General features: G+C 40.7%; 1 protein-coding gene and 1 long non-coding RNA gene across 6 annotated transcripts in view; one reads left to right on the top strand and one right to left on the bottom strand.

The window, feature by feature from the left end:
- SRGAP1 (SLIT-ROBO Rho GTPase activating protein 1) overlaps positions 1-26,341 on the top strand; it is a 299,865-nt gene extending 273,524 nt beyond the window's left edge. For 2 of the 5 annotated variants that reach the window (XM_060195004.1, XM_060195002.1), the window contains exons 19-23: positions 12,486-12,666; positions 15,267-15,401; positions 15,534-15,873; positions 20,243-20,350; positions 20,699-26,341. In XM_060195004.1, coding sequence (XP_060050987.1) covers positions 12,486-12,666; positions 15,267-15,401; positions 15,534-15,873; positions 20,243-20,350; positions 20,699-21,076 — 1,142 coding nt within the window. In that variant the 3' untranslated portion in view covers positions 21,077-26,341. The remainder of the gene's footprint in view (positions 1-12,485; positions 12,667-15,266; positions 15,402-15,533; positions 15,874-20,242; positions 20,351-20,698) is intronic. The other 3 variants (XM_007516865.3, XM_007516864.3, XM_060195003.1) reach the window with 2 other exon arrangements.
- On the bottom strand, positions 13,374-21,469 carry LOC132539475 (uncharacterized). Its single transcript, XR_009550789.1, has 3 exons — positions 21,331-21,469; positions 19,011-19,130; positions 13,374-13,758 (listed from the first exon to the last, which is right to left on the bottom strand). It is a non-coding gene; the product is annotated as an uncharacterized LOC132539475 (long non-coding RNA).
- Positions 26,342-27,907: the final 1,566 nt, after the last annotated feature.

Below are 27,907 nucleotides of genomic sequence, written 5' to 3'. Positions count from 1 at the left end.
CCTTACATACTCCCTAAGTAGCCACTGTATATGAGCTTTTACATGGCTTGTTGTTTCATTTTCTTTGTTGTTGAGCTTTCTACACATGGAAGTGTGTGTGTGTGTTGTTTTTTTCCTCATAAGTTATTTTGTTCCTTAGAGTCATCATGCTTAATAGTCCATTGTGTTCACAATCTCATTATATACATAGTGTGTGTGTGTGTGTGTGTGTGTGTATTTAACCAGAGCACTGCTCAGCTCAGATTTAAGGTGGTACAACGGATTGAACCTGGAACTTCAAAGCCTCAGGCATGAGAGTCTCTTTGCGTAACCATTATGCTGTTACATATAAATTTTTTAAAAAGAGGGCCAGGCAGTGGCCCACTCAATTAAGCACACATAGTACTAAGTTCAAGGACCCATACAAAGATCCCAGTTCAAACCCCCACTTCCCACCTGCAGTGGGGGCACTTCACAGGTTGGGAAGCAGGCCTGTAGGTATCTATCTCTCTCCCTCGCTATCTCCCTCTCCCCTCTCCTTTTCTCTCTTTCCCATCAAATAAAATAGGAAAAAATGCAAAAAATGTTCAGGAGCCATGTATTCATAGTGCCAGCACCCAGCCCCTGTGATAACCCTGGAGGCATAAATAAATAAAAAATTAAAAAAAAATACAAACAGGGCTTCTTGAACCTTTAAGTCTTTGATGTTGTCTAGACTATGAAGTTCTCAGCTATTATGTCTTGAAGAATGCTTTCTCCCCCCCATTCTTCCTGTGATAAGCCAATAATGTGTATATTATTTCTTTTGAAGTCATCCCATAGGTCTCTGTTGCTGTTTTCAGTATCGCTTAATCTCTTTTTGAGATCTCTTACTTCTTTTTTAGTTGTCTCTAATTCATCCTTGATTTTGCTAATTCTGTCTTCAGCCTCATTTATTCTATTCTCTTTCCCCTCTGCTGTTTTCTGTAGTTCATCTATTTTGTTGCCCTGTTCTGATACTATTTTAGCTTGTTCAGCTAGTTGTGTTCGTAGCTCAGCTATTTCAGATTTCAGCTCTCTTATAACCTTGAGATAATTAGTGTTTTCTTCCAGAGTCTTCTTTGTTGTTTCTGCACTTCTGATGACAATTCTTTCAAACTCTTTACTCACTCCTGTGATTATTTCCTTAATAAGTGTTTGGATGTTGGCCTCACAATTTTGTGGTTCAACCTTTGGGGGTTTTTAGCTGGACTATTGTCCTGGTTCATTTCTCCAGTATTTCTTCTTGTTGGTTTAACCATTCAACATAGTATGTTCTGAGGTCCCTCTGTCAGTACTTTTCAAATTACTGATCACTCTTGCCTGGATTGACTTGTGTCTAAGTAAGGTACCTAAAGAGTTCACAGTTGTGGAAATGAAGAGTTGTTTCAATATTATTTCAATCCCTGAGTTGAAGCACAAAGACTGTTAAAAGCCCCTTTTGTATTTTTTTATTCCCTATAGGATATGGGAGCCTGAGGGCTTTGAAACTATAAGTAGGCTTCTTAGCTTAATCACTTACTCCTGACCAAGAGATAAAGCAGGGTGGGGAAAAGATAGCACAGTGGTTCTTCTTCTTCTAGCGTTTGCCCTTCTTCCGTAGCCAGTCAACAGCATCAGGTTGAGCCTGATGTAAAGTTTCGAGACCTCTTTTGAATCTGGAGAGGTGGCAGTCGTTGACTATGTGGGTCATAGTCTGTCTGGAGCAGCAGGGGCAGTTCGGGTCATCTCTGGCTCCCCAGCGATGGAACATAGCGGCGCACCGGCCATGGCCTGTTCGATAGCGATGGAGGAGGGCCCAATCATAACGTGCTAGGTCAAAGCCGGGTTGACGCTTGCAGGGGTCTGTGATGAGGTGTTTGTTCTTTACCTCAGCTGACTGCCAACTCTGTTTCCAAGAGACTGGAACAGAGAAGTTCAGTGTAGGCGTAGGGGACCAGATTGGGTGACAAGACGTCAAGCGTTGAACAGGGTGGGCGAAGATATCCGCGTATATTGGCAGGTCCGGTCGAGCGTAGACGTGGGAAATGAACTTAGATGATGCCGCATCTCGACGAATATCTGGCGGGGCGATGTTGCTAAGAACTGGCAGCCATGAACTGGGGTGGAACGGATGGTTCCAGAAATTATCCTCATGGAGGAATATAATTTGGAATCGACCAAGTGGACATGGAGGCTACGGAACCATACTGGGGCACAGTATTCTGCAGTGGAATAGCATAATGCCAGAGATGATGATCGTAGTGTGGAAGCGCTCGCGCCCCATGAGGAGTTGGCCAGTCTTGCAATGATGTTATTCCTTGCGCCCACCTTTGCTGCAGTTTTTATGAGATGTTTGTGAAATGACAGAGTGCGATCGAGAGTAACGCCAAGATAGACTGGCTGGGCTTCATGCCGGATTCTCGTATCGCCAAGCTGCACATTAAGCTCATGTGAGGCCGAGGCATGGTGTAGATGGAAAACAGATGATACCGTTTTAGCAGTGCAGTACAGTGGTTATGAAAAGAGACTCTCACACCCCAAGGATCCAAAGCTCCAGGCTCAATTCAGCTTCTCTGCCAAGCCGGGCAGCACTGATGGGCCCTGTGAGTTTCTAAACAAGTCCCGTTTATAGTCGGTAGGCTCTGAGGCAATTATTCACTATGTTCTCATCAGGAGAACAATGTGGAAAGGCTCCCACTATACAGCCTCAATGCTAGGCCACCGAGGCTCTTCTCCTGGGTTTCCTGCTCAGTTCTCTGTTCCCAGATGTCATCACAGGGCCTCCCACCTGCTGCTCCAGCCTCTGAGGACAGTAGCAATGGAGACTCACAGTTGCATTTGGTGAGCCTTAATGGAGGCCTCTCCTCCCTTCAGCCATCTTTTTGTTGGTAAAGCAGACTGGAGGTGGTGCCTCAACAGGTTAACTGCCAGACTGTTACCAACCACACAATCTCTCCTTAGCCTCCTCCGTGTCCATGAGCCACACGTGTTTGCACTCACCAGTGGTTCAGTGGGTTCCTGAAGTCAATCTAGTCCAGCCTTGTTGTGGTCCTAGGTGGTCTCCTTTCAAGCAGGTTTATGATTGGCTGGCTCAAGTTATTGTAGCAGAGTATAGAACACAAAGATTGACTTTCTTGCAGGGATAGATAGCATAATGGTTATGCTAAGAGACTCTCATGCTCCAGTGTCTCAAGTTCAAAACCCCACACTGACATAAACTAGAGTTGAGCAGTGCTCTGGTAAAAAAAATAAAATAAAATAAAATAAAATAAAAATAAATGACTCTTAGTGTTTAATACCCAGCCCTTTGGTCATCAGAGTAAGTGGGTAAGAAAACCCAGTAAGTAAGTAAGCCCATTGTAAGAAAATCCAGTAAAGGAGGTGGTTGAGTTTTGAGCTTCGGATTAGTTGGCTTGTATTTGAAAAGAAGGTGAGGGTGTTTCTGGTCTCTGGGAATTCAGTAACCTTGCGGGGAGTGGCAAAGTCAGCAGGGCCTCAGAATGCAGATGATAAAAATTATGGTTAATGCAGCTGTGCTCATTTTTTTTTTGCCTCCAGGGTTGTTGCTGGAGCTCAGTGCCTACACTACAAATCCACTGCTCCTGGAGGCTTATTTTTTCCCTTTTGTTGCATTGTTCATCATTGTTGTTAGTGCTGTCATTGTTGGATAGGACAGAGAGAAATGGAGAGAGGACAGAGATGGGAAGAGAAAGACACCTACAGACCTGATTCAACGCTTGTGAAGTGACCCCCCTGAAGGTGGGGAGCCAGGGGCTTGAACAGGCGTCCTTGCGCTTTGTGCCATGTGTGTTTAACCCGCTACACCACCACCCAGCCCCCTTTACTTCTTTTTTAACCAGAGCATTGCTCAGCTCTGGTTTTTAGTGGCACTGCGGGGTACCAGGTGGTGGAGCACATGTGTTACCATGCTCAAACATCTGGATTTGAGCCCCAGCTCCTCATGTGCAAGGTGGAAATTTCACAAGTAGTGAAATAGGGCTGCAGGTCAGTCTCTCTCTCTCTCTCTCTCACTTTCTCTCTCTTGCCCTCTTTTTTCTTTTGGGGGGGTGTCTCCAGGGTTATTGCTGGGGCTAGGTGTTGACACTACAAATCCACTGCTACTGACAGTCATTTTTTCCTTTCATTTTCTTTCTTCCCCCCCCCCCCACTTTATTGGATAGGACACGGAGATATTGAGAGGGAAGGGGAAAACAGAGAGGGAGAGAGAAAGAGAGACACCTGCAGACCAGCTTCACCCCTTGTGAAGACTCAAGCCTGGGTTATTGCATGGATCTTTGCACATAGTACTATGTGCACTTAACCGGGTGCACCACTGCCCAGCCCCCAGCTGTCTTCATTTTTGTATGTGTAGATTTCTTCTGTGAAATTCCTATCAAGTCTTTTGCCTATTTATGGTCCTCTCTTTTTTTCTACAATTCTGCACTACTGTCTTAGTATCAGAATGTCTTTTTCTGATATCTGAAATCTTCCTGGATTTCTGTTTATTGGCTCTGGCCCATTGAGAGTTTTGTTTGTTTGTTTGTTTGTTTTTGTTTTCCCAGAACACACTGTAACCATTATGATATCTGTCCACCCTCTCCCCATATTCTTGCAGACTGAAATTATCAGAAATGATATGTTTCAACATTTGAGATGGTTTGGTTTGTGGGTTTTTTTTTTAGTTTTGTTTTTGTTAATATTTATTTATTTATTCCATTTTGTTGCCCTTGTTTTTTTTTATTGTTTTAGTTATTATTGTTGTCATCGTTGTTGGACAGGACAGAGAGAAATGAAGAGGGGAAGGGGAAGACAGGAGGAGAGAAAGATAGACACCTGCAGACCTGCTTCACTGCTTGTGAAGCGACTCCCCTGCAGATGGGGAACCAGGACCCTTACACGGGTCCTTTGCATGAATTGGTTTTTTAAATCTGGGAGTGGGAAGGACAGGGGGTACTTACAAGCTCTGAAGGCCCCAGGCCCACTGAGCTGTATTTTCCAGTCTGCTTTGCAAATAGTGTACTTAATTCTTGGAACTTTGTGGAATTCCCTTAGGCTGATCTGAAGGTAGATTCCTCCAATGAAGGTTTTCATTTACTTTTAACTAGATGACAACCAAGGTTGGACCACAGTGATTTATTTTTTTTCTTGAGATTGTCTAGGCCACCCAGATAGTGTGAATTTAAACTACAAACCTTCCTGCAGACTGGAATTATCAGAAATTATATATTTCAAGGTTTGAAATGGATTGGTTCTTTAAATCTGGAAGTGGGAAGGGCAGGGAGTACTTACCAGTTGTGAAGCAGTATGGATGGCTAGAGGGAGAAAGACTTCTAGAACTATAAGTGCTCTCTAACACTGAGTCCAATACTCTGCTGGAAGGTGAATAATGGTTTACTAAGATTCTCCTCACTGAACAGGCCCTGGGTTTAGGCTGCATGCAAATACCAAGTTTAAGTTAACAAAGCTAGGGAAATGCCCTCAAGGTAAACACTGACTCACTGTTTCTAGAGCTATTTGCTTTGCTGGGCTTCCATTTCCATTGAATCTTTGGTCTTCAGTGTTCCATATTGTCATAAGAGCTTATTCACGCAATTACAAAGACTTTTTTTTTTCCTGAAGTTGTTTGGACTTCACAAATGCTTAATTTCCTCTCCAGACCAATTTTTTTCAGAAAAAGAGAGAGAAACCACTACAATGGCTGGGGAGATTGCATAATGGTTGTGAAAAAAAGACTAATACCTGAGGCTCTGAAGTCCCAGGTTCAGTCCCCAGAGCTGAGTTGTTCTGGTCTTTTTCCATGCCTCTCTCTCTCTCTGTCTGTCTCTCTCTCTCTGTCTCTCTCTCTCATTAAAATAAAACAACTTGGGAGTCAGGCTGTAGTGCAGCGGGTTAAGCGCAGGTGGCGCAAAGCACAAGGACCGGCATAAGGATCCCGGTTTGAACCCCGGCTCCCCACCTGCAGGGGAGTCGCTTCACAGGCGGTGAAGCAGGTCTGCAGGTGTCTATCTTTCTCTCCTCCTCTCTGTCTTCCCCTCCTCTCTCCATTTCTCTCTGTCCTATCCAACAATGACAACAACAATAATAACTACAACAATAAAACAACAAGGGCAACAAAAGGGAATAAATAAATAAAATAAATATTTTTAAAAAATAAAAATAAAAAAAAATAAAACAACTTTTTTTTTCTTTTTTACCAGAGCACTGATCAGCTCTGGCTTATGGTAGTACGGGGAAAACAAGGCATTGCTTACAATGGACAGATATCCTTGCTCACAGCCAGCCTGTAAATCCTATAACTAAAACTATCTAGGGTATTGCTTATCTTTTAGACTGCACAGGTATTGTAGTTTTCTCCATCACAGTTTCACTAGGGAGTATAGTTCTTGTCCCTAAAAGAGAGCTCTGGTCACAGAACCAAGCTGCCATATGCAAGGGCAGTGGGTCTCAGGTCTGGAAGGGAAAGTGTCAGGGAGGGGGCCAGACAGTGCTGTACTGGGCAAAGTGCACATAGTACAAAGCGCACGGGTCTCCTGGCTCCCCACCTGTAGGGGTGTCACTTCACAAGCCATGAAGCAGGTCTACAGGTATCTGTTTCCGCCAGACCCCGTACTCCACTCCCCTCTCAATTTCTCTCTGTCCTGTCCAGTAAAATGGAAAAAAATAGCCTCCAGGAGCAGTGGATTCATAGTGCTAGCAGAGAGCCCTAGCAATAACCCTGGGAGGTGAGAGAAGTGTCAGGGAGAGCAAGGTTCCAGATGGAAAATGTGATGTACTAATATCATGTATATAAGAAAAATTAGGGGCAGCAAAGTAGCTCACTTGGATAGTGCCCTGCTTTGCCATGTGTGCAACTCTGGTTCAAGCAGGGCCCCCACCACAATGAAGGAAATTTCAGTGCTGTGGTCTCTTTAAACAAACAAACAAACAAAAAGAAGTAGGCTTTATGTAGCTAAGAGAGGGCAAGTGGATAAGGTGATGGAATCTTGGGCATCAGGTCCCAAGTTTAATCCCTGGCAGTTTGTGTGCAGGAACAATGCTCTTGTTCTTAACATCCTTCTCTCTCCCCTCTCATTAAATAAATAAATTTATCTTTAGAAAGAGATTAGACAGTCTTTCCCTTTGCATGAAATTATAATAGTTATACATGTAAAGGAAGTTATTGTGACATACTTTTATTAGTAGTAATAGTGGCAACATTCTACAAAGTCTCTGCAGGACCTGAAAAAAATCATGTGAGATTCTGTATGAAAGGGCCATTGGTGTGCTGCTATAACCTGAAATTGATTTGCTTCATAATGACTAAACTAAGGTGTGTATAAATAGCTTATTGATTGACACTTGACTATGAAATTATTCTTACGGGAGTCAGGAGAGTTAAAGTAATAAAACTGCTCAGCATTATTAGCTGCTATGGTAGGATTAACAATAAAGTGCACTTTTGATTCATCTGGCCATTCTTTCATAACCATTTCACATTTGAATTTAATGAGTAGGCTCACAATCCTGTTGCTAGTTATTTCAAAAATAAAAAGAGCTAATATTGATTATAGGGGGCATGAATTATTTAGCAGTGTTTAACTAACTAGCATTAAAACATAGAATTAAAGAATGGTTCTTTTTAATTTTCCTTTTCTAAGTATGTAAATTGTGCATTTTGTTATAGGTCAATATATTTCAATTTTTTTCAGTCAAGAAATTTAAGTGTGGGCATCTTCACATAGGAATTTTAAAATTGCATGCATTAAATTGGTATGTCTTGGGGCTCGGTGGTGGTGCGCTGGGGTTGAGCACACACTTCACCATGCACAAGGACTGGGATTTAAGCCCCCCAACCCCCAGCCTGCAAGGGGGGAAGCTTCATGAGCAGTGAATTAGCATTACAGAATGCAGGTGTTTCTCTGTTTCTCTCCATCTCTGTCTCTCTCTGTCTCTCTCTCTCTCTCCCCCACCCTTCCTCTCAATTTCTCTCTGTCCTGGCAAATAAAAATCATTTGATATGTCTTCATCCCTCCATGAGTATGTTTATCTCTAACCCACCCCAACTCCATAGACATGTTATTTGGGTTCCCAAGAGTAAAGTGAGATGTTTTTGTTTGTTTGTTTACCTCCAGGGTTATCATTGGAGCTTGGTGCCTGCACTATGAATCCACTGCTTCTGGAGGCTATTTTTTCCACTTTGTTGTTATTGTTGTTGTTGCTGTTGTTGCTGTTGGATAGGGCAGAGAAATCAAGAGAGATGGGGAAGACAGAGAGGGGGAGAGAAAGATAAACACCTGCAGACCTGCTTCACCACTTGTGAAGCGACCCCTCTGCAGGTGGGGAGGGAGCCAAGGGCTCATTTCATTTCATTTCAACTAGTGCTTTATTTGTTTATTATTTTTTTCTTTCTTCAGAGAGGCTGAGAGAGAGAGAGGTAAAGAAACCACCTCATCACAGCTGCCTTCAATGTGGGGAGGGGTGGGGTGGGGAAAGATTCAGACTGGGGTTGTACCCGTGGCAAAGCAACACATTACCCTAGTGAGCTGTTTTTCAGCCCAGAAGTTTATTGTTCATCTTTAAGTTTAGAATGAAATAAATACAGGGCTAGTCAGTAGGACAACCGCTAGTCTGCATGCACATGCACAAGGACCTGGGTTCAAGCTCCTGCTCCCCACCTGCAGGGGGTAAGCTTCACAATCAGTGAAGCAGTACTGACAATGTCTGTCTCCCTTTGCCTCTTAGTTTCTCTCTGTCCTATCAATATAAATTTAAAAATAGAATAAAATATAAAGTTAGTCCCTTCAAATAAAGTAATAGTCCTTTCTCTGTAAAAATAGATTTCTAGGTGGCCTGGGAGGTGGTACAATGACTAAAGTACTGGATTTGAGGTCCTGAGCTCACTGTCCAGCATTGCTTGTCCCAGAATGATGTTCTGATTCCTCTCTTTCTCTCACTGATGAATAAATAATGCCTTAAAAAAGGAAATAAAGAAATGGGCTTATAGCTATTTATAAAACTGCTACCTGTTTTTGTAAAGAAAATAAAATTTTAGAAGGAAAAACCCAAGTATTAGCATATGATCTAAAAATGATAGTCCATTCGAAAGGACTTGAACTATTGTGTACCAATTACTTTTACTCCTAGTTTGCTGAGAAGTATGCTAAATGCATATTATGGTTCTACAATTTAAAATATTTACCTCAGCGCACATGGCGTGAAGCGCAAGGACCAGCATAAGGATCCCAGTTCGAGCCCCCGACTCCCCACCAGCAGGGGAGTTGCTTCACGCTTGGTGAAGCAGGTCTGCAGGTGTCTATCTTTCCCTGCCCCCTCTCTGTCTTCCCCTCTCTCTAGATTTCTCTCTGTCCTATCCAACAACGATGACATCAATAACAACAACAATAATAACTACAACAACAATGAAAAACAAGGGCAACAAAAGGGAAAATAAATAAAGATTAAAAAAATTTTACCTCAGACATTATCCACTACAAAAAGATGGGAAATTTTCTTTTTACACTTTAAATATTTAGCTGAAGTTTACCTTGGCACTTTACATAAATCTAAATTTTAAAAATATGGTTTGTTGATTTTTATGTTCTTGCCTTGCATGTCCTACAGAATGTATTTATCAGACAAGAAGCTTAGCTCATTGCCTAAGTATTTCATATGCAGTTATTCCATAAAATGCAACAGATATTAAAATAAACTATTTTAAATAGGAAGGTTTGTTATCAAGGGAATTAGAAAACAATTTTCTGAGAAAATATTTGACAGATGCATGGGTTTCAACTAGGCACACATATTCTAGAGTATTTGAAAACTAATTCAAGCCCCCACGTTTTTTTGTTTTTGTTTTTGTTTTTTTGCAATGAAGTATTTGGTCATTACATCTTTCTATATAAAAACATACTGTTTGTTTTGACGTATTTTTCCACCAGGGAACTGAAACTGTTTACTTCCTGGTGTCTCTCCAGATAATTTTTTTTTTTTTGCTTGTTTTGTTTTGTTCTTTGTTTAGAGGAGGGGGTTACAAGACTGTGGGATTACAGGGTATAGTTCCACACCCACCACCAAAGTTCTGTGTTCCCACCCTCCCACCTTCCAAAGACAACCACCTTAGTTTTCTCAAGTCTTAGAAACAGTTTATCTTTTATTTATTGGATAGAGACAGCCAGAAATCAAGAGGGAGGAGATGGAGAGGGAGAGAGTCAAGAGAGACACCTACAACACTGCTTCACTACTCAAAAAGCTTTCCCTCTGCAGGTGGGCTCAAAACCAGATCCTTATGCAGTCAACCAGGTGTATCACCACCTAGCCCCATAATTTATTCTCTGATTTGCCTTTAATAATTATAAGAATTGGATCAGAGCCAAAATTCTAGTATGAGGTCAAAAATTCAATACCTTTTTTTTAAGCTGAGGTGCCAACAGTTTATAATATTACATAAATTCCATGGACATAGCTCCACAGCTTGGTAAATGTGTGTGTCACACTGTTCCTAACACCTAAGTGCCAGTGTCGGCTGCTGCTATCCGAATGACCCCTTTTGCCCATTGCTCCCATTTCGATTCCCTTTCCCCTCTGGTAACCATCATTTTGTTGTGAGAGTTTGGGAGTTGTTTTTATCTTGTTTTGTTTGTTTGCCTTGATTCTTCATATGCCACATATGTGTGATTACTGTGAAAACTTTCATACACCTATAAGAAATAATACAGAGATGCCATACACTCTTCATCTAATTTCTCCCAATGGTAGCTAGCGCCTTACATAACTGTAGTCAAATAATAGAACCAGGAAGTTGACATTGATACAATCCATCTACCAGTTTTGCATGTCCTTTGTGTGTGTATTTACTTCCTTCTACACAGTATGATCATATGTATAGATTGGTTCAGCCACAACCACAGTCAAAATGAACAGTTTCATCCCAAGGGCCCCTCATGTAGCCTTTATAATCATAGTCATTCTCTTCTGTCACTTCCCCCACCCCATCCTCTGGCAACCACTAATTTATTCTGCATCTCAATTATTATGTTATTTCAAGCAAGTTCTATAAATAGAAGCATATAGTATGTAGCCTTCTGAGACTGCCCTTTTTTCACTCATCATAATTCCCTTGGAGAGCTTTTGATCTCAGAAGATATAATTTTGTTTTTACTGAGTTTAAATTGGACAGGCACTATTATGTCCATGTGTACACCATGATTATTTGGTTTATCTTTTGAAAACTTTAGTCATCTTACCCAACTCCCACCCTAAAAAATACTTTATTTTATTTATTTATTTATTTATTTTGCCTCCAGGATTATCGCTGGGGCTCAGTGCCTGCACTAACAATCCACTGCTCCTGGTGCTCATCTTTTTTCCATTGTTGTTGTTGTTGAATAGGACAGAGAGAAATGGAGAGAGGAGAGGAAGACTGAGAGGGGGAGAGAAAGATAGACACCTGCAGACCTGCTTCACTGCTTGCAAAGCGAACCCCCTGCAGGTGGGAAGCCTGGAGCTCAAACCAGGATCCTTGGTCCTTGCACTTCACACTATGTGCACTTAACCCAGTGCACTACCACCCTGTCCCCCCAAAATACAATTTTAAGTCTGGTCTTTTAATTGGGGTGCAAGGTAATTAAGGCAAACTTTTAAGTGGGATGTAGGGTTGTTTTATAGCTATTATCCAAAGTTTGATACTGACATTAGAGAAAACAAGTTTTCTTTAAGTTGATAGTAGTCTGAAGATTTGATAGTGCCCCCAAAAATACATGAAGAGGGAGTCAGGCGGTAGCACAGCAGATTAAGTGCAGGTGGCGATAAGGATCCCGGTTTGAGCCCCCAGCTCCCCACCTGCAGGGGAGTCACTTCACAGGCGGTGAAGCAGGTCTGCAGGTGTCTTGTCTTTCTCTCCCCCTCTCTGTCTTCCCCTCCTCTCTCCATTTCTTTCTGTCCTATCCAACAACAACAACAATAATAGCTACAACAACAATAATAATAACTACAACAATGATAAAAACAACAAGGGCAACAAAAGGGGATAAATAAATAAATAAATAAAAATACATAAAGAGATTAAATGTATTTAATGCAGTGATTTTTATAAATTTGCTTTTTAAATAAACCATAAACTTCCTTGTGTTCTATTACTTTGCCAAGTTATAAATGATACTAACATGTTACAAGGGAACTCTATCAATGTCAAAATAATATTGTGGAGGATATTAAAATCCAAGGAGAGATTATGTATAGCATATTGCAAAGCTGAAAATATTTTTATTAAATTATCATTTTATCTGTACTAAGAGGCTGTGGAAATTAAGATCTAATGTTGCAATTTTTCTTCACCTAGGAAATTGTTGACAGAAAGAGAACATGTTTCTCTTAACAGCCTTATTTTCTCCTGTCTTGATGATTTGTTTATTCCATTTTCAGTCTGGATATTAAAAATGGCCTGGTTTGTTCCTGGAGATTGATACAGACCTGTGATTTAGTATATCATATCTGTCCCTCACCATTTTTTGGTGTATTCTTTGCAGAATGTGAGCCAATAGAAGCCATAGCCAAGTTTGACTATGTTGGGCGGTCTGCCAGAGAACTGTCCTTCAAGAAGGGTGCCTCCTTGCTGCTGTATCACCGTGCCTCTGATGACTGGTGGGAAGGGAGGCACAATGGAATCGATGGGCTTGTGCCTCACCAGTACATAGTGGTGCAGGATATGTGAGTAGTCCAGCTTCTATTCTAGTATAGCTAAGAGCGTCAGAGTGCTCCCTCTCTGGAAGCACTCTAGTCATTGTGTTCAACCTGACCTTGGTCTTGTGAAGGGGGTTGGGGGAGAGGAAGAATTACAGAGCTAAAACTTCTGAGAGGGGCACAATTCTTCACCTTGCTGGTGGGTATTCTGTTAGCAGTATGTCATGACCAGCAGGTTTTCATGTCCCAAACTCTACCAGGAGTTTTGGAGTATAAACCACTGAGAGAATATTTTTGAAGCTTTGGGATCCTTAGAAGAAGAACTGATATAGAGAGCCCCTCTAAGGACTGAAGTGATTGACACTGCTGGTTCCAAAAACAGTGGTGGGCTCTTGATGTCTGTCTACCATTTTAATTCCAGATTCCCAAAAGGGAAGTTACTGACCCAAAGTCTAAAGAGAATCATCTCCAGGCTCCTTTTTTATTTTTTTAAAATCTTTCTTATTATTAACTTTATTTATTAGATAGAGACAGCCAGAAATTGAGAGGGGAAGGGGAGATAGAGAGGAAGAGTGACAGAGAGACACCTGGAGCACTGCTTCACCACATGCAAAGCTTTCCCCTTGCAGGTGGGGACTGGAGGTTCAAACTTGGGTTGTAACATGCACTTAATCAGGTGTGCCACAACCTGGCCCCCTTCCTTATTTTTTTTAATATTGCAAATGGAGAAGCTCTAACTTCAATAGTTTTTTTATTATTATTCATTTATAAAAAGGAAACACTGACAAAACCACAGGATAAGAGGGGTACAACTCCAAACAATTCCCACCACCAGAACTTCATATCCCATCCCCTCCCCTGATAGCTTTCCCATTCTTTAGCCCTCTGGGAGTATGGACCCAAGGTCATTGTGGGATGCAGAAGGTGGAAGGTCCGGCTTCTGTGATTGCTTCCCCGCTGAACATGGACATTGATAGGTCTATCCATACTCCCAGCCTGCCTCTCTCTTTCCCTAGTGGGGTGGATTTCTGGGAATTGGAGCTCCAGGTGAGGTCATTGGTGGGGTCGTCAGTCCAGGAAAGTATGGTTGGCATCATGCTAGCATCTGGAACCTGGTGGCTGAAAAGAGAGTTAACATAAAAAGCCAAACAAGTTTCAACAGTGTTTTAAAGTAGATTGAAAGACAGTCACAATATACTAAATAAGGGCTGGAGAGATAACATTTGGTTATACAAAAGACTTTCATGCATGAGACTCTGAGGTGCAAGGTTCAATCCCCAGCACCACCATAAGCCAGAGTTGATCGGTGTTCTACTCTTTCTCACTCTCTCTCATTAAAAAAAAAATTAATAAATAAAATATTTAAATAATAACATATTAAGTGGAAGAAGCCAGTTGAAAAATAAAATGTGTGGTGTAATGCCTATTTTGTGACCATAGTATTTTAAAATGGAGCCCCAATTTAAGAAAAACTTTTTTAAATTTTTATTTATAAAAAGGAAACACTGACAAAAAAAACATAGGATAAGAGGGGTACAACTCCACACAATTCCCACCACCAGAACTCGGTATCCCATCCCCTCCCCCTGATAGCTTTCCTATTCTTTATCCCTCTGACCCAGGGTCATTATGGGGTACAGAAGGTGGAAGGTCTGGCTTCTGTAATTGCTTCCCCAATGAACATGGGTGTTAACAGGTTGATCCATACTCCCAGCCTGTCTCTCTCTTTCTCTAGTGGGATGGGGCTCTGGGGAAGTGGGGCTCCAGGACACATTGGTGGGGTCATCTGCCCAGGAAAGTCTGGTTGGCATCATGATATCATCTGAAACCTGGTGGCTGAAAAAGAGTCAACATATAAAGCCAAAAAAAATGTTGACTAATCATGAACCTAAAGGCTGGAATGTTTTAGATAAAGATTTGGAAGTCTCCATTTTGTAGATAGTTAGTAGGCCTAATTTAGTTATATTTCAAAGGGCCCATGACTATACTAGTTTTTGTTTGTTTGTTTGTTTGTTTTTTGAGCCTGACATCTGATATGCAGGTGGATCCAAATTATTGTCTGGGGAGATGATGTCATGGTTGGAAAAAGGACCATAAAGCTGGAGAATAGCTTTTTAAGGAAAAAAGGAGATATGATATATGTATGTGTGCATGCATATACATGGTATATACAATAGTCAAATGATTCAGCCTAATTTTATAAATGTTAAAATGTATATCTCAGAATCTAAGAAATGTGTATATACAGGCATATAAATATACATATATATAAAGTAAATAAAGTAGTGATCATGTAAATATTACATATGCATATATATCTAGAAAATGTATCCCAGGAACAGAAAAAAAAAAGCAGAGAAAAATATTTTTATAAAATTCTAACAGCAGTTTTCTCTGGATATTATGTTATAAATGATGGCTATTTTCTTTTTTGTATATCTGAATTTTACAGCTTACCTGCAATGCTTATGTACTATTTCATTACATCACAAGCCTGTCTGTCTAGTCACCTCTGGGACCAGCTGTAGAACTGATACACGAATAAGAAAAGGACTTACATATTTAATAAACAGGAGTATTCCCATCCACATAGTAGGAGACCCTCACTTTGATTCTTGTCATTTCAGGGATGATACATTTTCAGACACCCTGAGCCAAAAAGCTGACAGTGAAGCCAGCAGTGGGCCAGTCACTGAAGACAAGTCTTCATCCAAGGACATGAACTCCCCAACTGACCGTCATTCTGATAGCTATTTAGCCAGGTATGTAACATCAGGTCACTAGGCTGCTGAACCTTCACTTCTCTAGGGGCTCTGAGAAACGATGGCACTCTGTCTTTCCATGTTGCCCATAATAATGAACACTCCCTATTTTTTCCTTTTCTGTCTATCTAGACAAAGAAAAAGAGGAGAGCCACCCCCTCCTGTAAGGCGTCCTGGCAGGACCAGTGATGGCCATTGCCCCCTTCACCCTCCACATGCTCTCTCCAACTCCTCAATTGACCTGGGGTCCCCAAACCTGTCCAGTCACCCCCGGGGCCTGCTGCAGAACCGTGGCCTCAATAATGATAGTCCTGAGAGGCGGCGCCGGCCAGGCCATGGCAGCCTGAGTAACATCAGCCGACACGACTCCCTCAAGAAGATCGATAGCCCTCCTATTCGAAGGTCCACGTCATCGGGGCAGTATACAAGCTTCAATGACCACAAGCCACTGGATCCAGAGACAATTGCTCAGGTGAGATGCTTGTCATGGGATAATGTATGCAAAGTTCTCAGGACAGGGTGATGGAGGTGTCCATGAGTTACTTCTCGCCATCAAGTTCTTTTATATAGACTAACTAACAACAACAAAAATTAACCCATTCTTTAAGTTCTAACAGTGGGTCTTCTTTGGAGAACCATTTGTTACTGGAAAGGCCCAGTGTTCATATGGATCTAAGCAGATGTGGCAGAAATGTTGGACACAGTACTTTCAAACCCAATGTTGGTGGATAGTCAGGAAATTTCTGAAAAAGAATAACGAAGTTTTGAGACCTACCAGATTCTAAATGCATGCTTAAGATATTGAAATAGACAAGTTGATGGAACAGAATGGGGAATCCTAGAATAAAATCTTGAGTATACAATGAAGATGACACTTTCAACTTGGGAAGTGATGGGTTACTCAGTAGATAAGATAGTCAATTATGATAGCTCTTCGAGGAAGAGCAAATCTGGATCCTAAGGCATTCCTGAATGCACTCATCTCCACTTCCCAACAGTAACTGAAAAGAAGAGAGCCTTGCAGTCTTTTCTAATTATTAGAAATGACAAATTATACACAACAACAAAATGACAAAGTAGGCGGTCAAGTGGTGGCACACCCAGTTAAGTGTGTTACCATGTGCAAGGACCTGGGTTCGAGCACCTGCTCCCCACCTGCAGGAGGGAAGCTTCACAAGTGAAGTAGGTCTGCAGGTATCTCTTCTCTCCCCCTTTATCTCCTCTCAATTTCTCTTTGTCCTATCCAAAGAAGAAAAAGGAAAAAAAAGTGGGGGGTGGGAAATAGCCACTGGGAGGAATAGTGGATTTGTATTGTAGTGCCAGCACTGAGTTCCAGTGATAACTTTGGTGGGAGGGAGGGAAGAAAAAAAAGAAATGACAAAGTAAAAGTAAAACGATATAAGTGGATCTCCCCATCATTTTACTGTTTTTCTCTCTGTTTGATTTGTTGCTGTTTGTAGCAAGACCATCAAAAAATGTTTACAGCCAGTGACTAAATAAATAAATTCAACATTTGCCATCTAAGTGGTTTTAATAATCTTTCAGCTGTTGATGAAACTTAAAAACTAGATAAGAAAAAAATGAATGTGAAATTTAACAAGATAGGGAAGCATTAAATAAATCTGTGTGTAAATATTAATATATATACTTTTTAAGATACATATATGGGAATCTGCAGTGATAAAACACATGTCTAAGTAGTTTCATTATGCTAGCTAAAAAGAATCTGGGATAAAAAATTTTACTGTGCAAGTTTAATGTGGTCTTTTTCTAATTAAAGCAATTTTAAGTACATAATGCCTTCTTAAAAAATCAAAAATGTTTTTTGACCTTTTTGGATTTCTCTGTTGGGAGGGCTCTGCAGGGTCTTTTGAGGCCTATATAGAACCAAATATATATTACAGTATCTAAATTTAATGGTTCAAGAGATCCATTAACTTCACTGCTTATAATACACAGGTGAAACCAGATTTAGGTTAGAGAAACAGGGAATTAGGAACTTGGGGCTAAGGAGGCATAATGAAGTCTGCTTAACCCTTTTTTACTTCTAGAACTAGGAAATCCTTTAATTATAAATCAAAAAAGCAAAAACTCAGAAGATAAATCAGACTTTGCACATTCTCTCTGGGGTAAATACTTGTAAAAGCAAATCCATATGTTTAGCATCAAGTGGAAATCACATATGAAAATAATCACTTGTAAAGTGATGTCATCCAGGCAGAATGACTTCCAGCTGTGTCCTTTATTTATCTTTCCATCTCCTGTCTTAAGATTTTCCCATGAGGACAAGTAAACCTGCCATCTTGGAGTTCATACCAAAAAAAAAAAAAAACATGTGACAAATCCCTATATTTAAGGCAGCAATATATGATCTTCACATCTTAGTTCATTTAGCAAGCCTTTACTGAGCACTTGCTCTCTCTATGTAAGGCCACATGCAGGTGACCAAAATTTAATAGCCGGTACATCCTGAAGTGCTTACAAACCAGTGAGGGAAGTGGATACAAAAGTCAGTTACCATTATGCAGTGCCATTAGGGTCGTGTTCCAAGTGAGTGAAATGAAGAGAAGAGGAATTTTGATCAAAGTAGAACAGTGGTTCTCCACTTACTTTCTCTTACACAACACCTGTGCCATTTGTGTGTATAATAAAAAGCAAAATATAACCTTTACCACTTTAACCTTTTTTTTTAAGTGTATGGTTCAGTAAAGTCTATTTATGTTGTTGGGAAACAGATCTCCAGAACTTTTTCATCTTGCAAAGCTGAAACTCTATGCCATTTAAAGAACAACTCCCTTTCTTTCAGCCCTGGCCACCTTATCTGTTCATCCATCAGTGGTATACACTCTGCCTTCCTAAAGCAATATTTTTAATTTCCTCTCTACTATATGAAATATATTGATAAATTACAGGCATAATTTAAGGAAACATTAAATTCTAAATATAGCATAAGGGGAAGACAAAAGTTAATAAACATATTCACTTAATGCATGAATACATTAGAAGACAAATGAAGTAGGGAAATGTTTTCCACAAGCATGCAGAATTATCACATCTACAAGTAAAACTCCATATTGATGTAATAATATTAAATTAAGGGGGGCTGGGCAGTGGTGCACCAGGCTAAGCACACATAGTGCAAAGCACAAGGATCCCAGCTCAAGCTCCTGGGTCCCCAGCTGCAGGGGGGTCTCCACACAAGTGGCGAAGCAGGTCTGCAGGTGTCTGTCTCTCTCCCTCTCTATATTCCCCTCCTCTCTCAATTTCTCTCTGTCCTTTTGAAAAAAAAAAAAAAAAAAAAAAGGCCGCCTGAGCAGTAGATTCATAGTGCAGGCACCAAGACCCAGCAATAACCCTAGAGGCAAAAATAAATAAATAAAAATTTTAAAAATAATAACATTAACTAGTCTGAACTCAAATCTCATGAACAGTGGTCCCCTAATCATAGAAATGTTATAAAATAATGGGCAACCCTTGTTCATTAGTGCTAATCAAAACAAAGAATAATTTACATGATAGTTGTATTACTAGAAAACTTATATAAGAAAAAAAAGAAAATTTATATAAGACTATGAAAAATATTTTGTCACGGGCCAGAAGAAAGCTCACCTTTGTACACTTTGCCCTGTAAAAAATCCTGAAGTCAAGCCACAGAACCAGAAGTTTCATGAATGGTACTGTAGTATCGCTCCTCTCTCCCTTCCTCTTCATATCCTTCTCTGTCTGGAACTAAAAGAAAAGCAGAAGTAGCCACTAGGAGTGAGAAAATCACACAGGCAGAAAGCTCTCCCAGTATCAAAAACACATACATATATAGATGTGGTGTCTATATATAAGAAAGATGTTCTACAATCAAGTTATTACAAATGGGATTTTTCACCTATATAAATGTTTGGAGGAAATTCAAAATGTGAATAAGATGTAGGACAATTCATTGCAGATAAACTATCCAGTAAATCTACAAAATATGTCTGGCCCCCTCTTTACCAATGTCAATATTGCTGCCCCATTACTGTGACATTAGAAAATACTACATACATTTTTATTACAGATATGGTTATATAGTGTTACCTTGCTCAAGGACCCAGGTTCAAGCCCCCACCACCACCACCAGTCCTCATCTGCAGGGAGAAAACTTCACAAGCAGTGAAGCAGTACTACAGATGTCTCACTTTCTCTCCCCCCCCCCCCCATTTCCATCTTCCTTCCTGATTTCTCTGTCTCTCTCCAGTAAAATTATTTAAAATAAGTTATTTTTTAAAAAGACTTTACAGGGGGTCAGGCAGTAGTGCAGTGGGTTAAGCACACATGGCGTGAAGTACAAGGATCAGTGCAGGGATCCCGGTTCAAGCCCCGGGCCCCCCACCTGCAGGGGAGTCGCTTCACAAGCGGTGAAGTAGGTCTGCAGGTGTCTATCTTTCTCTCCCCTTCTCTGTCTTCCCTTCCTCTCTCGATTTCTCTCTGTCCTATCCAATAACAATGATAGCAACAACAATAACAATAATAATAACAACAACAATGATAAACGAGGACAACAAAAGGGAAAAAATGGCCTCCAGAAGCAGTGGATTCGTAGTGCAGGCACCAATCCCCAGCAATAACCCTGGAGGCAAAAAAAAAAAAAAAAGAATGGTTAGAGAGAGGTATGGGGCAGTACGACTTCCAACAAGATCTGCTATACAAGAACATTAGGCTAAATCTGAAGAACTACTTGGAGCTAAGAACATAGTAAGTGCTCAAAAAAATTATCAAGTGAATGAAAGGAAACTGATTTTTCAGTCCTGTTCATTTATTTATTGATAAATTATTGCTGAATTTTAAAGATATCTTTTTTTTTTCAGTCAGAGACAGAGGAAAAAAAGAAAAAACACAGCACCAAAACTTCACTCAATGTGGTAAGGGCTGAGCTCAAATCTGGGTCACACATGGCAAAGCAGCACACTATACAAGTAAGCTATTTTTGCCAGCCCCTGAGTCTAAGCTAGCATTAACCAAAAGTTGAATAGAATCCTGTTTGAGTCAGCATGTAAGGTAGAAATCACCAGAAGTCTACAGAGTGTCTTAAAATAGCAAATGTCTGATAGATGGTTCCATGAGCCACTGTATCTTGATCTCAAGAACATTCAGGATGTGAGGTAGCATTACTTTTATACATGCCACACCATGAAGTTAAAACAGTGATGTTTCTGCTGACCTTTGTTTGTAATGTAGGTTTCTGTACATGATTATTAACTGTCAGTTTATTGTCTCTCTCCCTCTCCCTCTCTCTCTCTCTCTTTCTACTCATTTTTCAACAGGATATTGAAGAAACGATGAACACTGCTTTGAATGAACTCCGAGAACTGGAGAGACAGAGTACAGCAAAGCATGCCCCTGATGTGGTGCTGGATACCTTGGAGCAAGTGAAAAATTCTCCTGCCCCAGCCACCTCCATGGAATCACTCAGCCCCTTGCACAGTGTTGCCCTCAGGAGCTCAGAGCCTCAGATTCGACGCAGCACTAGCTCCTCCAGCGACACAATGAGTACTTTCAAGCCGATGGTGGCACCCAGAATGGGAGTGCAGTTAAAGCCCCCAGCCCTTCGGCCTAAACCTGCTGTTCTTCCAAAAACAAACCCTACCATAGGACCTGCCCCACCATCCCAAGGTCCAACAGACAAGTCTTGCACAATGTAAAAACCAACTGAGCAAGGCCATCCGAGGAGATGATTTAAAAAAAAAAAAAAGGATTAATGACAACAGTCAGTCAGTAATCCATAAATTTCCTTATTATTGTACTTATAATAACTGGAGATCTTTTGGCTTTTCTATGTTTTTGAATGTAATGTCTGAGACTAGTTAAATTAACATGGGCATTTGTATTTTGTAATTTCTTTTTTTAATAACTGGACATAAGTCATTTTAAAGAGAATAGAAACATGTAGACTTACTTGAAAAATCCAATGCTGCACCATTTGTAAAGAAAGCCACACCAATTCTGCTCTCTACGTTGTGCACAGTGCTTCAGACTTTGTGTAGCCCAGGGGAGTTAGAAATGTCTGGGTCAGAGCACAAGAATGTGAGTTTCAGATCTAGTTGAAATATAGTCGGCATGTGGTCCTCGGGGTAACGGCTGAAAGGTGGTAACAGCACTGCTTGGTAGTTGACAGTGAACACCTCTGATTGCATGCAGAGGACAGGGTCCAGTTCATATTAAAGGCCTGCAGATGCAACAGAGAGACCTTCATCCCCTAACCTGAATGAGTTAAGTGACTGCCTCTTTCATGACAGTTGTTCCTCTGGGTCCAGGTTAAAGATTCAGTAGAAGAGTGCAGAGCCTCTGCAGTTACTGCTTCAGCTGAATGTGGGAAAGAAGGTCCTCCAATGCTACCCATGTGACTCCTCCCACAAGCCTGATCAGGCCTTAGAAGATTCCCAAGTTCACCCCCTGCATTCACAAAAGACTAGGATGGTCTAATTTTAAAGACTGTCTGGTCACACTACTCTACAATCTCCTTCAGATCTACTATTTAAAACCACACAGAGAATGTTTCTAACTCCCCAAAGTCCCTGTCTTCTCCTCTGTGGAAATGGAGAGAGCAAGCAGCATGCCAGGCCTTGGTTCACTCGACCTTGTCTTCTAAATGACTTTCATGCCTCTGGACATGTTACAGAGGTTTGATGGCCTTGAATTGAATCCCCAGATCTTCTCTCTGTCTCTGTGAGCCAACCTAGAACTAGCAATGGTACTGGAGTAAGAACTGTTCCTGGCCAAGGTGGGAGGATTTCCTCTTCATTCCAGGAGGATGTCCTCCCAATTTTGCACCCTGAAACTATGATTTATTCCCTTTCTTTCTTTCTTTCTTTTTCTTTCTTTCTTTCTTTCTTTCTTTCTTTCTTTCTTTCTTTCTTTCTTTCTTTCTTTCTTTCTTTCTTTGTTTCATGTGATCTCAACATAATTCACACTAACCAAGCTCCATGAGGCTTTAGCCCATATTTAAATGCTGTGTTTTCCATCCGTCTTAAGAAGGTAGTTTTGAATTCACTCTTTTTTCCTAAGGTGCAAATCACCCTCTTCTATCTGTAGGCATAGACATCACCTATAAACTCACTAGCATTGTGTTTACTCTGTCATTGAACTTACTTGATGGAGGATGAAACATTTTGTTTTTAAAAGAATAGATGGCCCAGAACTTTCCCCTCCAGACCACCCTTTAGTTTCCTTCTAAACTGGCACCCAGTGTGTGCTCATTAAAGAACTTCACACTGGGGGCTTCATCACCCCATTTGGTGTACATATCTTGGAGGAAAGAGTGAGGATCTGTACTAAAACCCAAGATCAATACTTTGATCTCTACCTCAGTTTGACAGTCTAACCATTCTGTTGCAAAGAGAGGTTAAATGAATGAAATATTGTTACCTTCCAAAGTCACACTGCTTGCTCTGTGGTTTGCTCACTGGCTATTAGATTGTTGAAAAAGTCATGATGCTCTTTTACATAGAAAAACACATCATGACTTTTCTAACAACCCAGTAATTATTCAAGTGGATTTAATAAGGAAGTTTCAAATGTCTGCAGGTATAGAAAACCTTTGTATTTACAGAAAATCCTTTTGAGAGAGAGGTTCAGTGCAATGTCTTAACCAATCCCTTACCGTTTCTCTAGAACTTTAGCGGTCCTTTCACACTTTGAGGTACCATTGGACTGTCAGAATTTAGCAATTAACAGCACTAAAACTTTTTAAATAACTTTTCCCAGTTCCTAAACTCTCCTGAATAGTCTCCATAAGTTCAGCAGTAGAACATAAGACTTGCATGCATTAGGCCCTGGGTCCCATCCCTGGCAGCACATCTGTCAGGGCAGTGCTCTGGCCTCCCAGCACCTCCTATCATGAAATAAATACTCTTTAAAGAAGTAATAATGCCTCCAGATTCCACTTTGGTTTCTAATTTTCCAACACTGGGTTAGGAAACAAACAAACAAAATGATGCTAAAGATACAATAAAAAGGAGTAAAAAATGGCCAACTTTAGAAATTAAAATTTTAAATGATGCTTAAAACTATTTTCCAATAGCTTCTTTTCTATAGTAGACAGAGTATAGGAAAGAAAAAAGGAAAGAGTTGTAAAACATTAATCCCTCAATAAAGAAATTAAAAAAAAAGAAAAAGAGTATCATTAGTTGACAGAGGGTCACAAAGATGGATGTGTTTTGAATTTATTGATTGATTTTGGAGGGTGGGTCCTTTTACAAGCTTTAAAATTAGCTCACTTCTCCCTGGTGATCCTGCCCAGTGTCTCTCCTCTGTAGTGTTTACACCTGTGAAGTGACAGGGACTGCCTTTTCACCCACCAAATCCGGACTCCACTGCCTTGAATGGCAGAAGACATGCTGCTGTAGCCCCTCAGAGCCTCGGCGGCTGTGCCTTCTTCCAGGAAACAGCTCCTAACATTCACCCATTACTCTCCCTCCTTATCTGTCTCTATCTTTTCTCCCTACACCCTTGTTCTCACCTTAAGGTTTTGTGTTTGTTTGTATTTTGGTGTTCTTTCCAATTCCCAGGGAAGGATGTGACCTCAGAGTAAGGACTAAGGACTTATCTTTTCTTAGATTTCTTAGTAAAAGTCTTCAGATTCCAAGAGTAACACAGATGGCCACTTCACACAGGACCTAAAATAGCACCTAGGAAACTCCTTAAAAGCTTCAGCAGCTGGGCAGGCAAATGGATGGTGTGCTTCTTTGCTGTGTGCATGACCCAGGCTTGCAGGAAGCTTCAGTGCAGAGGTCTCTTTCTCTTTCTGCCTCTGTCTAAAATAAAATAAAGTTTCAGCAGCTGAAGTATCATCTGGCACATGACCTTCTTTATAGCCACAGCATAGAGTGAGGAGGTGGGAAGGCACAACACGCAGCAAGAGAAGAAAGAAAATGAATCTTCCAGATATCATGCCCTGAGTTTCAAGGTTCTAGTGTGCAGAGGTGAGTTGGGGTGGTTTTAATGAAGGACAAATGATGTTTCTACAAAGATCACCTAGCTCCACTTACACACACACACACACACACACACACACACACAATTGTATATTTATAACTTACCTAAATGTATGTTGATGTCCCATCCATAGAACTCACTGAAGTAACTTGACCAAGTTGGCCTTTTGGTTTGGGTCTAGGGTGGTGGTAAAAGTGGACAGTTAGGACTGAGTGAAAGGTACTTAGTACACATTTTTTGGTGAATGTCCTGTAAATTATTTCAATCTATTAAATGGCCCTTTATAGAACTCGATGGTCACAGGTTTGGTCTTGATGCCATCACTCAACAATTCTGCATGTTGTACACAATTTAGTCTGACCTCGGTGCCCCTTGAGCCATCAGAGAATAATTCACAGCAAGCCCTTCTGATCTGCTGCAGTGAGCAAGAACAATGGATACAGAGCACCAAGGATCAAACATGTATGTGTTTAGAAAAAAAAAATTGTCTGTCTATAGTTCTGCTGTTCCAAAAATGTGTTTATAATTTAAGGAAAACAAAACAAACAAAGAAAAAAAAAAGGGTGAGGGTGGGGGAGTGGTCTTAGCACTTAGGAATGACATAAACCCTCTTGGGTCTACATAGTGAAAAAACTTTAAATCTGGTAATTGTAGCCATTGAAATGCAGTAGTTAAGAAGTATATGGGTCTGTGGAGGGGCTTAGAATACTGCAGACTGGGGGTGGCACTCCTCTATTTCTCACCACAGTAGAGGCCATCAACACAGGGAACATTCTAAACTTGGGACTGAGCCTTGTTTTGACTTAGCCATCAGAGAGGCTCTGAGCCAGGAGCAGCTTCCTAGCAAAGGCTCTACCTATGTGTAAATACAGTTCCTAACTGTAGACCATCCCGAGCTGAAAACCAAACCTCCAGCTGGGCTGGGGTGTTAGACTAGGTGAAGGGCGACTTTGATACAATTTCAAATCAGTAAAACAAAAAATTAGGCTCTCACTTACCTTAATATACTTTCTTTTAAACAAAATAGTTATGTGGTATAATCAAGATGGGTACTTGTATCTTTAAATTACGTAGGGAATTTTGTATGTTTAAATAACTGTACTGGGTTCCATAATACTTATCTTAGAAACTGTTTAGTAAAAGAAAATATATAAACTGTGCATTTGTGAATGCCCCCCTTAGAGCATTCAGCCGAGTTCAATGTGTAGTGTGATGGTTACTATAGATGTTTAAAATATATTAAGTGGCTGTGTAACAGGAGAGACTGCTATTTACCTGCGGATTTAAGGGTAACTCCTGCCCACGTAATTAAATCAGTATTGTCCTTTCCTGTCAGTTTGATCAATTGCAGTACTGGTAGCTTCCTGCTTGTGATTGTTAGCTAATTGTGTCAATGTACATCTGTAGTATGTACATGTGAAAGTGCCTTTCTATTTTAGAGGAGTTTTAGCCTTGCTCTTGTCCTGTCTCCCCCGCCTCCCTCCACACCCCAATTCCTACAGCCCGCCTGAATATATTGAAACATCTTCCACTACCAGCTTCTTCTCTACACTCACCTGCCTGTGCCTAGGTGCTCAGTATTGTCTTATCCCACGTCCTTGTCAGTCATCAGACTGTCTCCTTTTCTTCCTTGTAGCTGTAACTGTGCCTTTCCAGCCCACTCCACAGTCTCCCCCCCCCCCCGTCATGTTTCAGCCCACCCCTTCCTCTCACCTGATGCTGACTGCCATCATGTTCACCTGTGCTCTGTACTGCCTCTTATCATGACATTCCCTCATCTTGGAGGTGAAAATAAAAGGGGATGCTTTTACAGTTCTGGAAGAAGAAAAACAAAGTTTTGTTAATCTGTTGTGACAATGCACTTTTATGTATAGTACTGTACATTTTGGCATGTACCATTTCAGGCTTCAGTATACAGTCAGGTCTGTTCTTCATGGTGTATCTTTATAATAAATAAGATAGTTCTGGCTGCCTTTCTCTGCTTCTAATTTGGTATTAGTCTCCAGGTGTTTTTGTTCCTTTCACTTTCTTTTCTTTTCTTACATTTTTAAAAATTATCTTTATTTATTTACTGGATAGAAACAGTCAGAAATCAAGAGGGAAAGGGGAGACAGAGAGACACCTGCAGCCCTTATTCACCACTTGCAAAGCTTTCCCCCTGCAGGTGGGGACTGGGGCCCTGAACCCAGAACCTGGCACACTGTAACGTGCGCACCACTACCTGCCCCCTTTTTATTTTCTTTGCTTGCTTACCAGAGGACTTCTAAATTCTGGTTTCCGGTAGTGCTGGGGTTTGAACATAGAACCTCTGGTGCCTCAGGCATGAAAGTCTTTCTGCATAAAAATTATACCCCAACCCCACCCCCCCCCAGATGTCATTTACTTTAAATGTCTAAATTACCTTTTTTAAAAAAAAGGTTGTGTGTGTTTTTTTAAATCTCCCTTTCATTTTTTGCTTGTGAATATGAAAAAATGGCACTTCATGCATAGGGCGTTGACCATGAAACCATGATGGTTCAAGGGAAGGGTTTGGAGATCCCTGTGTAGTAGGGGAAAAGTTAATGAGAAAGTCTTAAGTGGGAGGTCAAAAGTCTTCCCAAACACACACCAGAGTGAAATCTTTTTCCTAAGAAGAATTATGACATAGCAAGGTTTATCAAGCTGATCTTTGGTTCCATTTGGGTAAATTGAAATGTAGTTCTTAGACTACTCTACTGAAATGTAAAATAGATAAGTGTACACAAAGCATCCATGTAAGAGTTTTCACGAAGTGTTAATGTGGCCAAGAAATGATAAATTACACCAAGGTTTGGTTTTAATGTGCTATGAATGGATTCAGTGTATAAATTTTGTGTCTTCTTTTGTTGAAATTTATGTCTGTGAGAGTTACCTGTGTGGTTACATGTAATAATGTTTTTTTTTTAATTTTCACTGCTTTATAGAGTTCTATTATATGAATGTGCTCAGTATTATATTTATTTTAGTACTTCCAGATTAAACTTTGGGTATTGTGTGTAGGAATATTTAAACATGAACAAATGAATGGAAAAGCCCACTTGTTTGAAAATGTTTTCCCAAATGATAGTAAGATGTCAAACTAAGCCGAGGGCTGGAAGACCTGTCTGAAAGCAGGCAGAACTAGCTCAGGACCAGAGAGTTGCAGGCTGCTCTCCAGCAAGTGCCAAAATCAACTACATGGTTTGCCCTGGAAAGAGCTCACTGCCCTGCTATTTTCAAATCCAAGAACTCCAACAGCCTTTTCTTTGTGCATCTTCTCCCTCATATTCCTGACTCCTGAGTAGAGTCTCTTTTGTCTGTCTTTCTGATTGTCAACTCCCGCTATTCATATGCTAGCCAGCACCCTGGGGGAGTGTTAGAGGCAGGTGAAGAGAGTTTTCTGACTTCTACCTTGGGTAATTGAGACACCTAAGGTGAAGAAGTCCTCAAACCTGGTTTAACATGCCAAAGTGGCTCTGGAAAGCCAAAAACCATGGCGATTCGTTCGTTCTGCATGTCCTCATTTCCCATCATCCTCATTT

This window comes from Erinaceus europaeus, chromosome 7 (genome assembly GCF_950295315.1).
Source record: "Erinaceus europaeus chromosome 7, mEriEur2.1, whole genome shotgun sequence".
In the NCBI taxonomy this organism is placed as follows: domain Eukaryota; kingdom Metazoa; phylum Chordata; class Mammalia; order Eulipotyphla; family Erinaceidae; genus Erinaceus; species Erinaceus europaeus.
The sequence above is the reverse complement of the archived record's forward strand: the minus strand, read 5'-3'. Positions and strand labels throughout refer to the sequence as shown.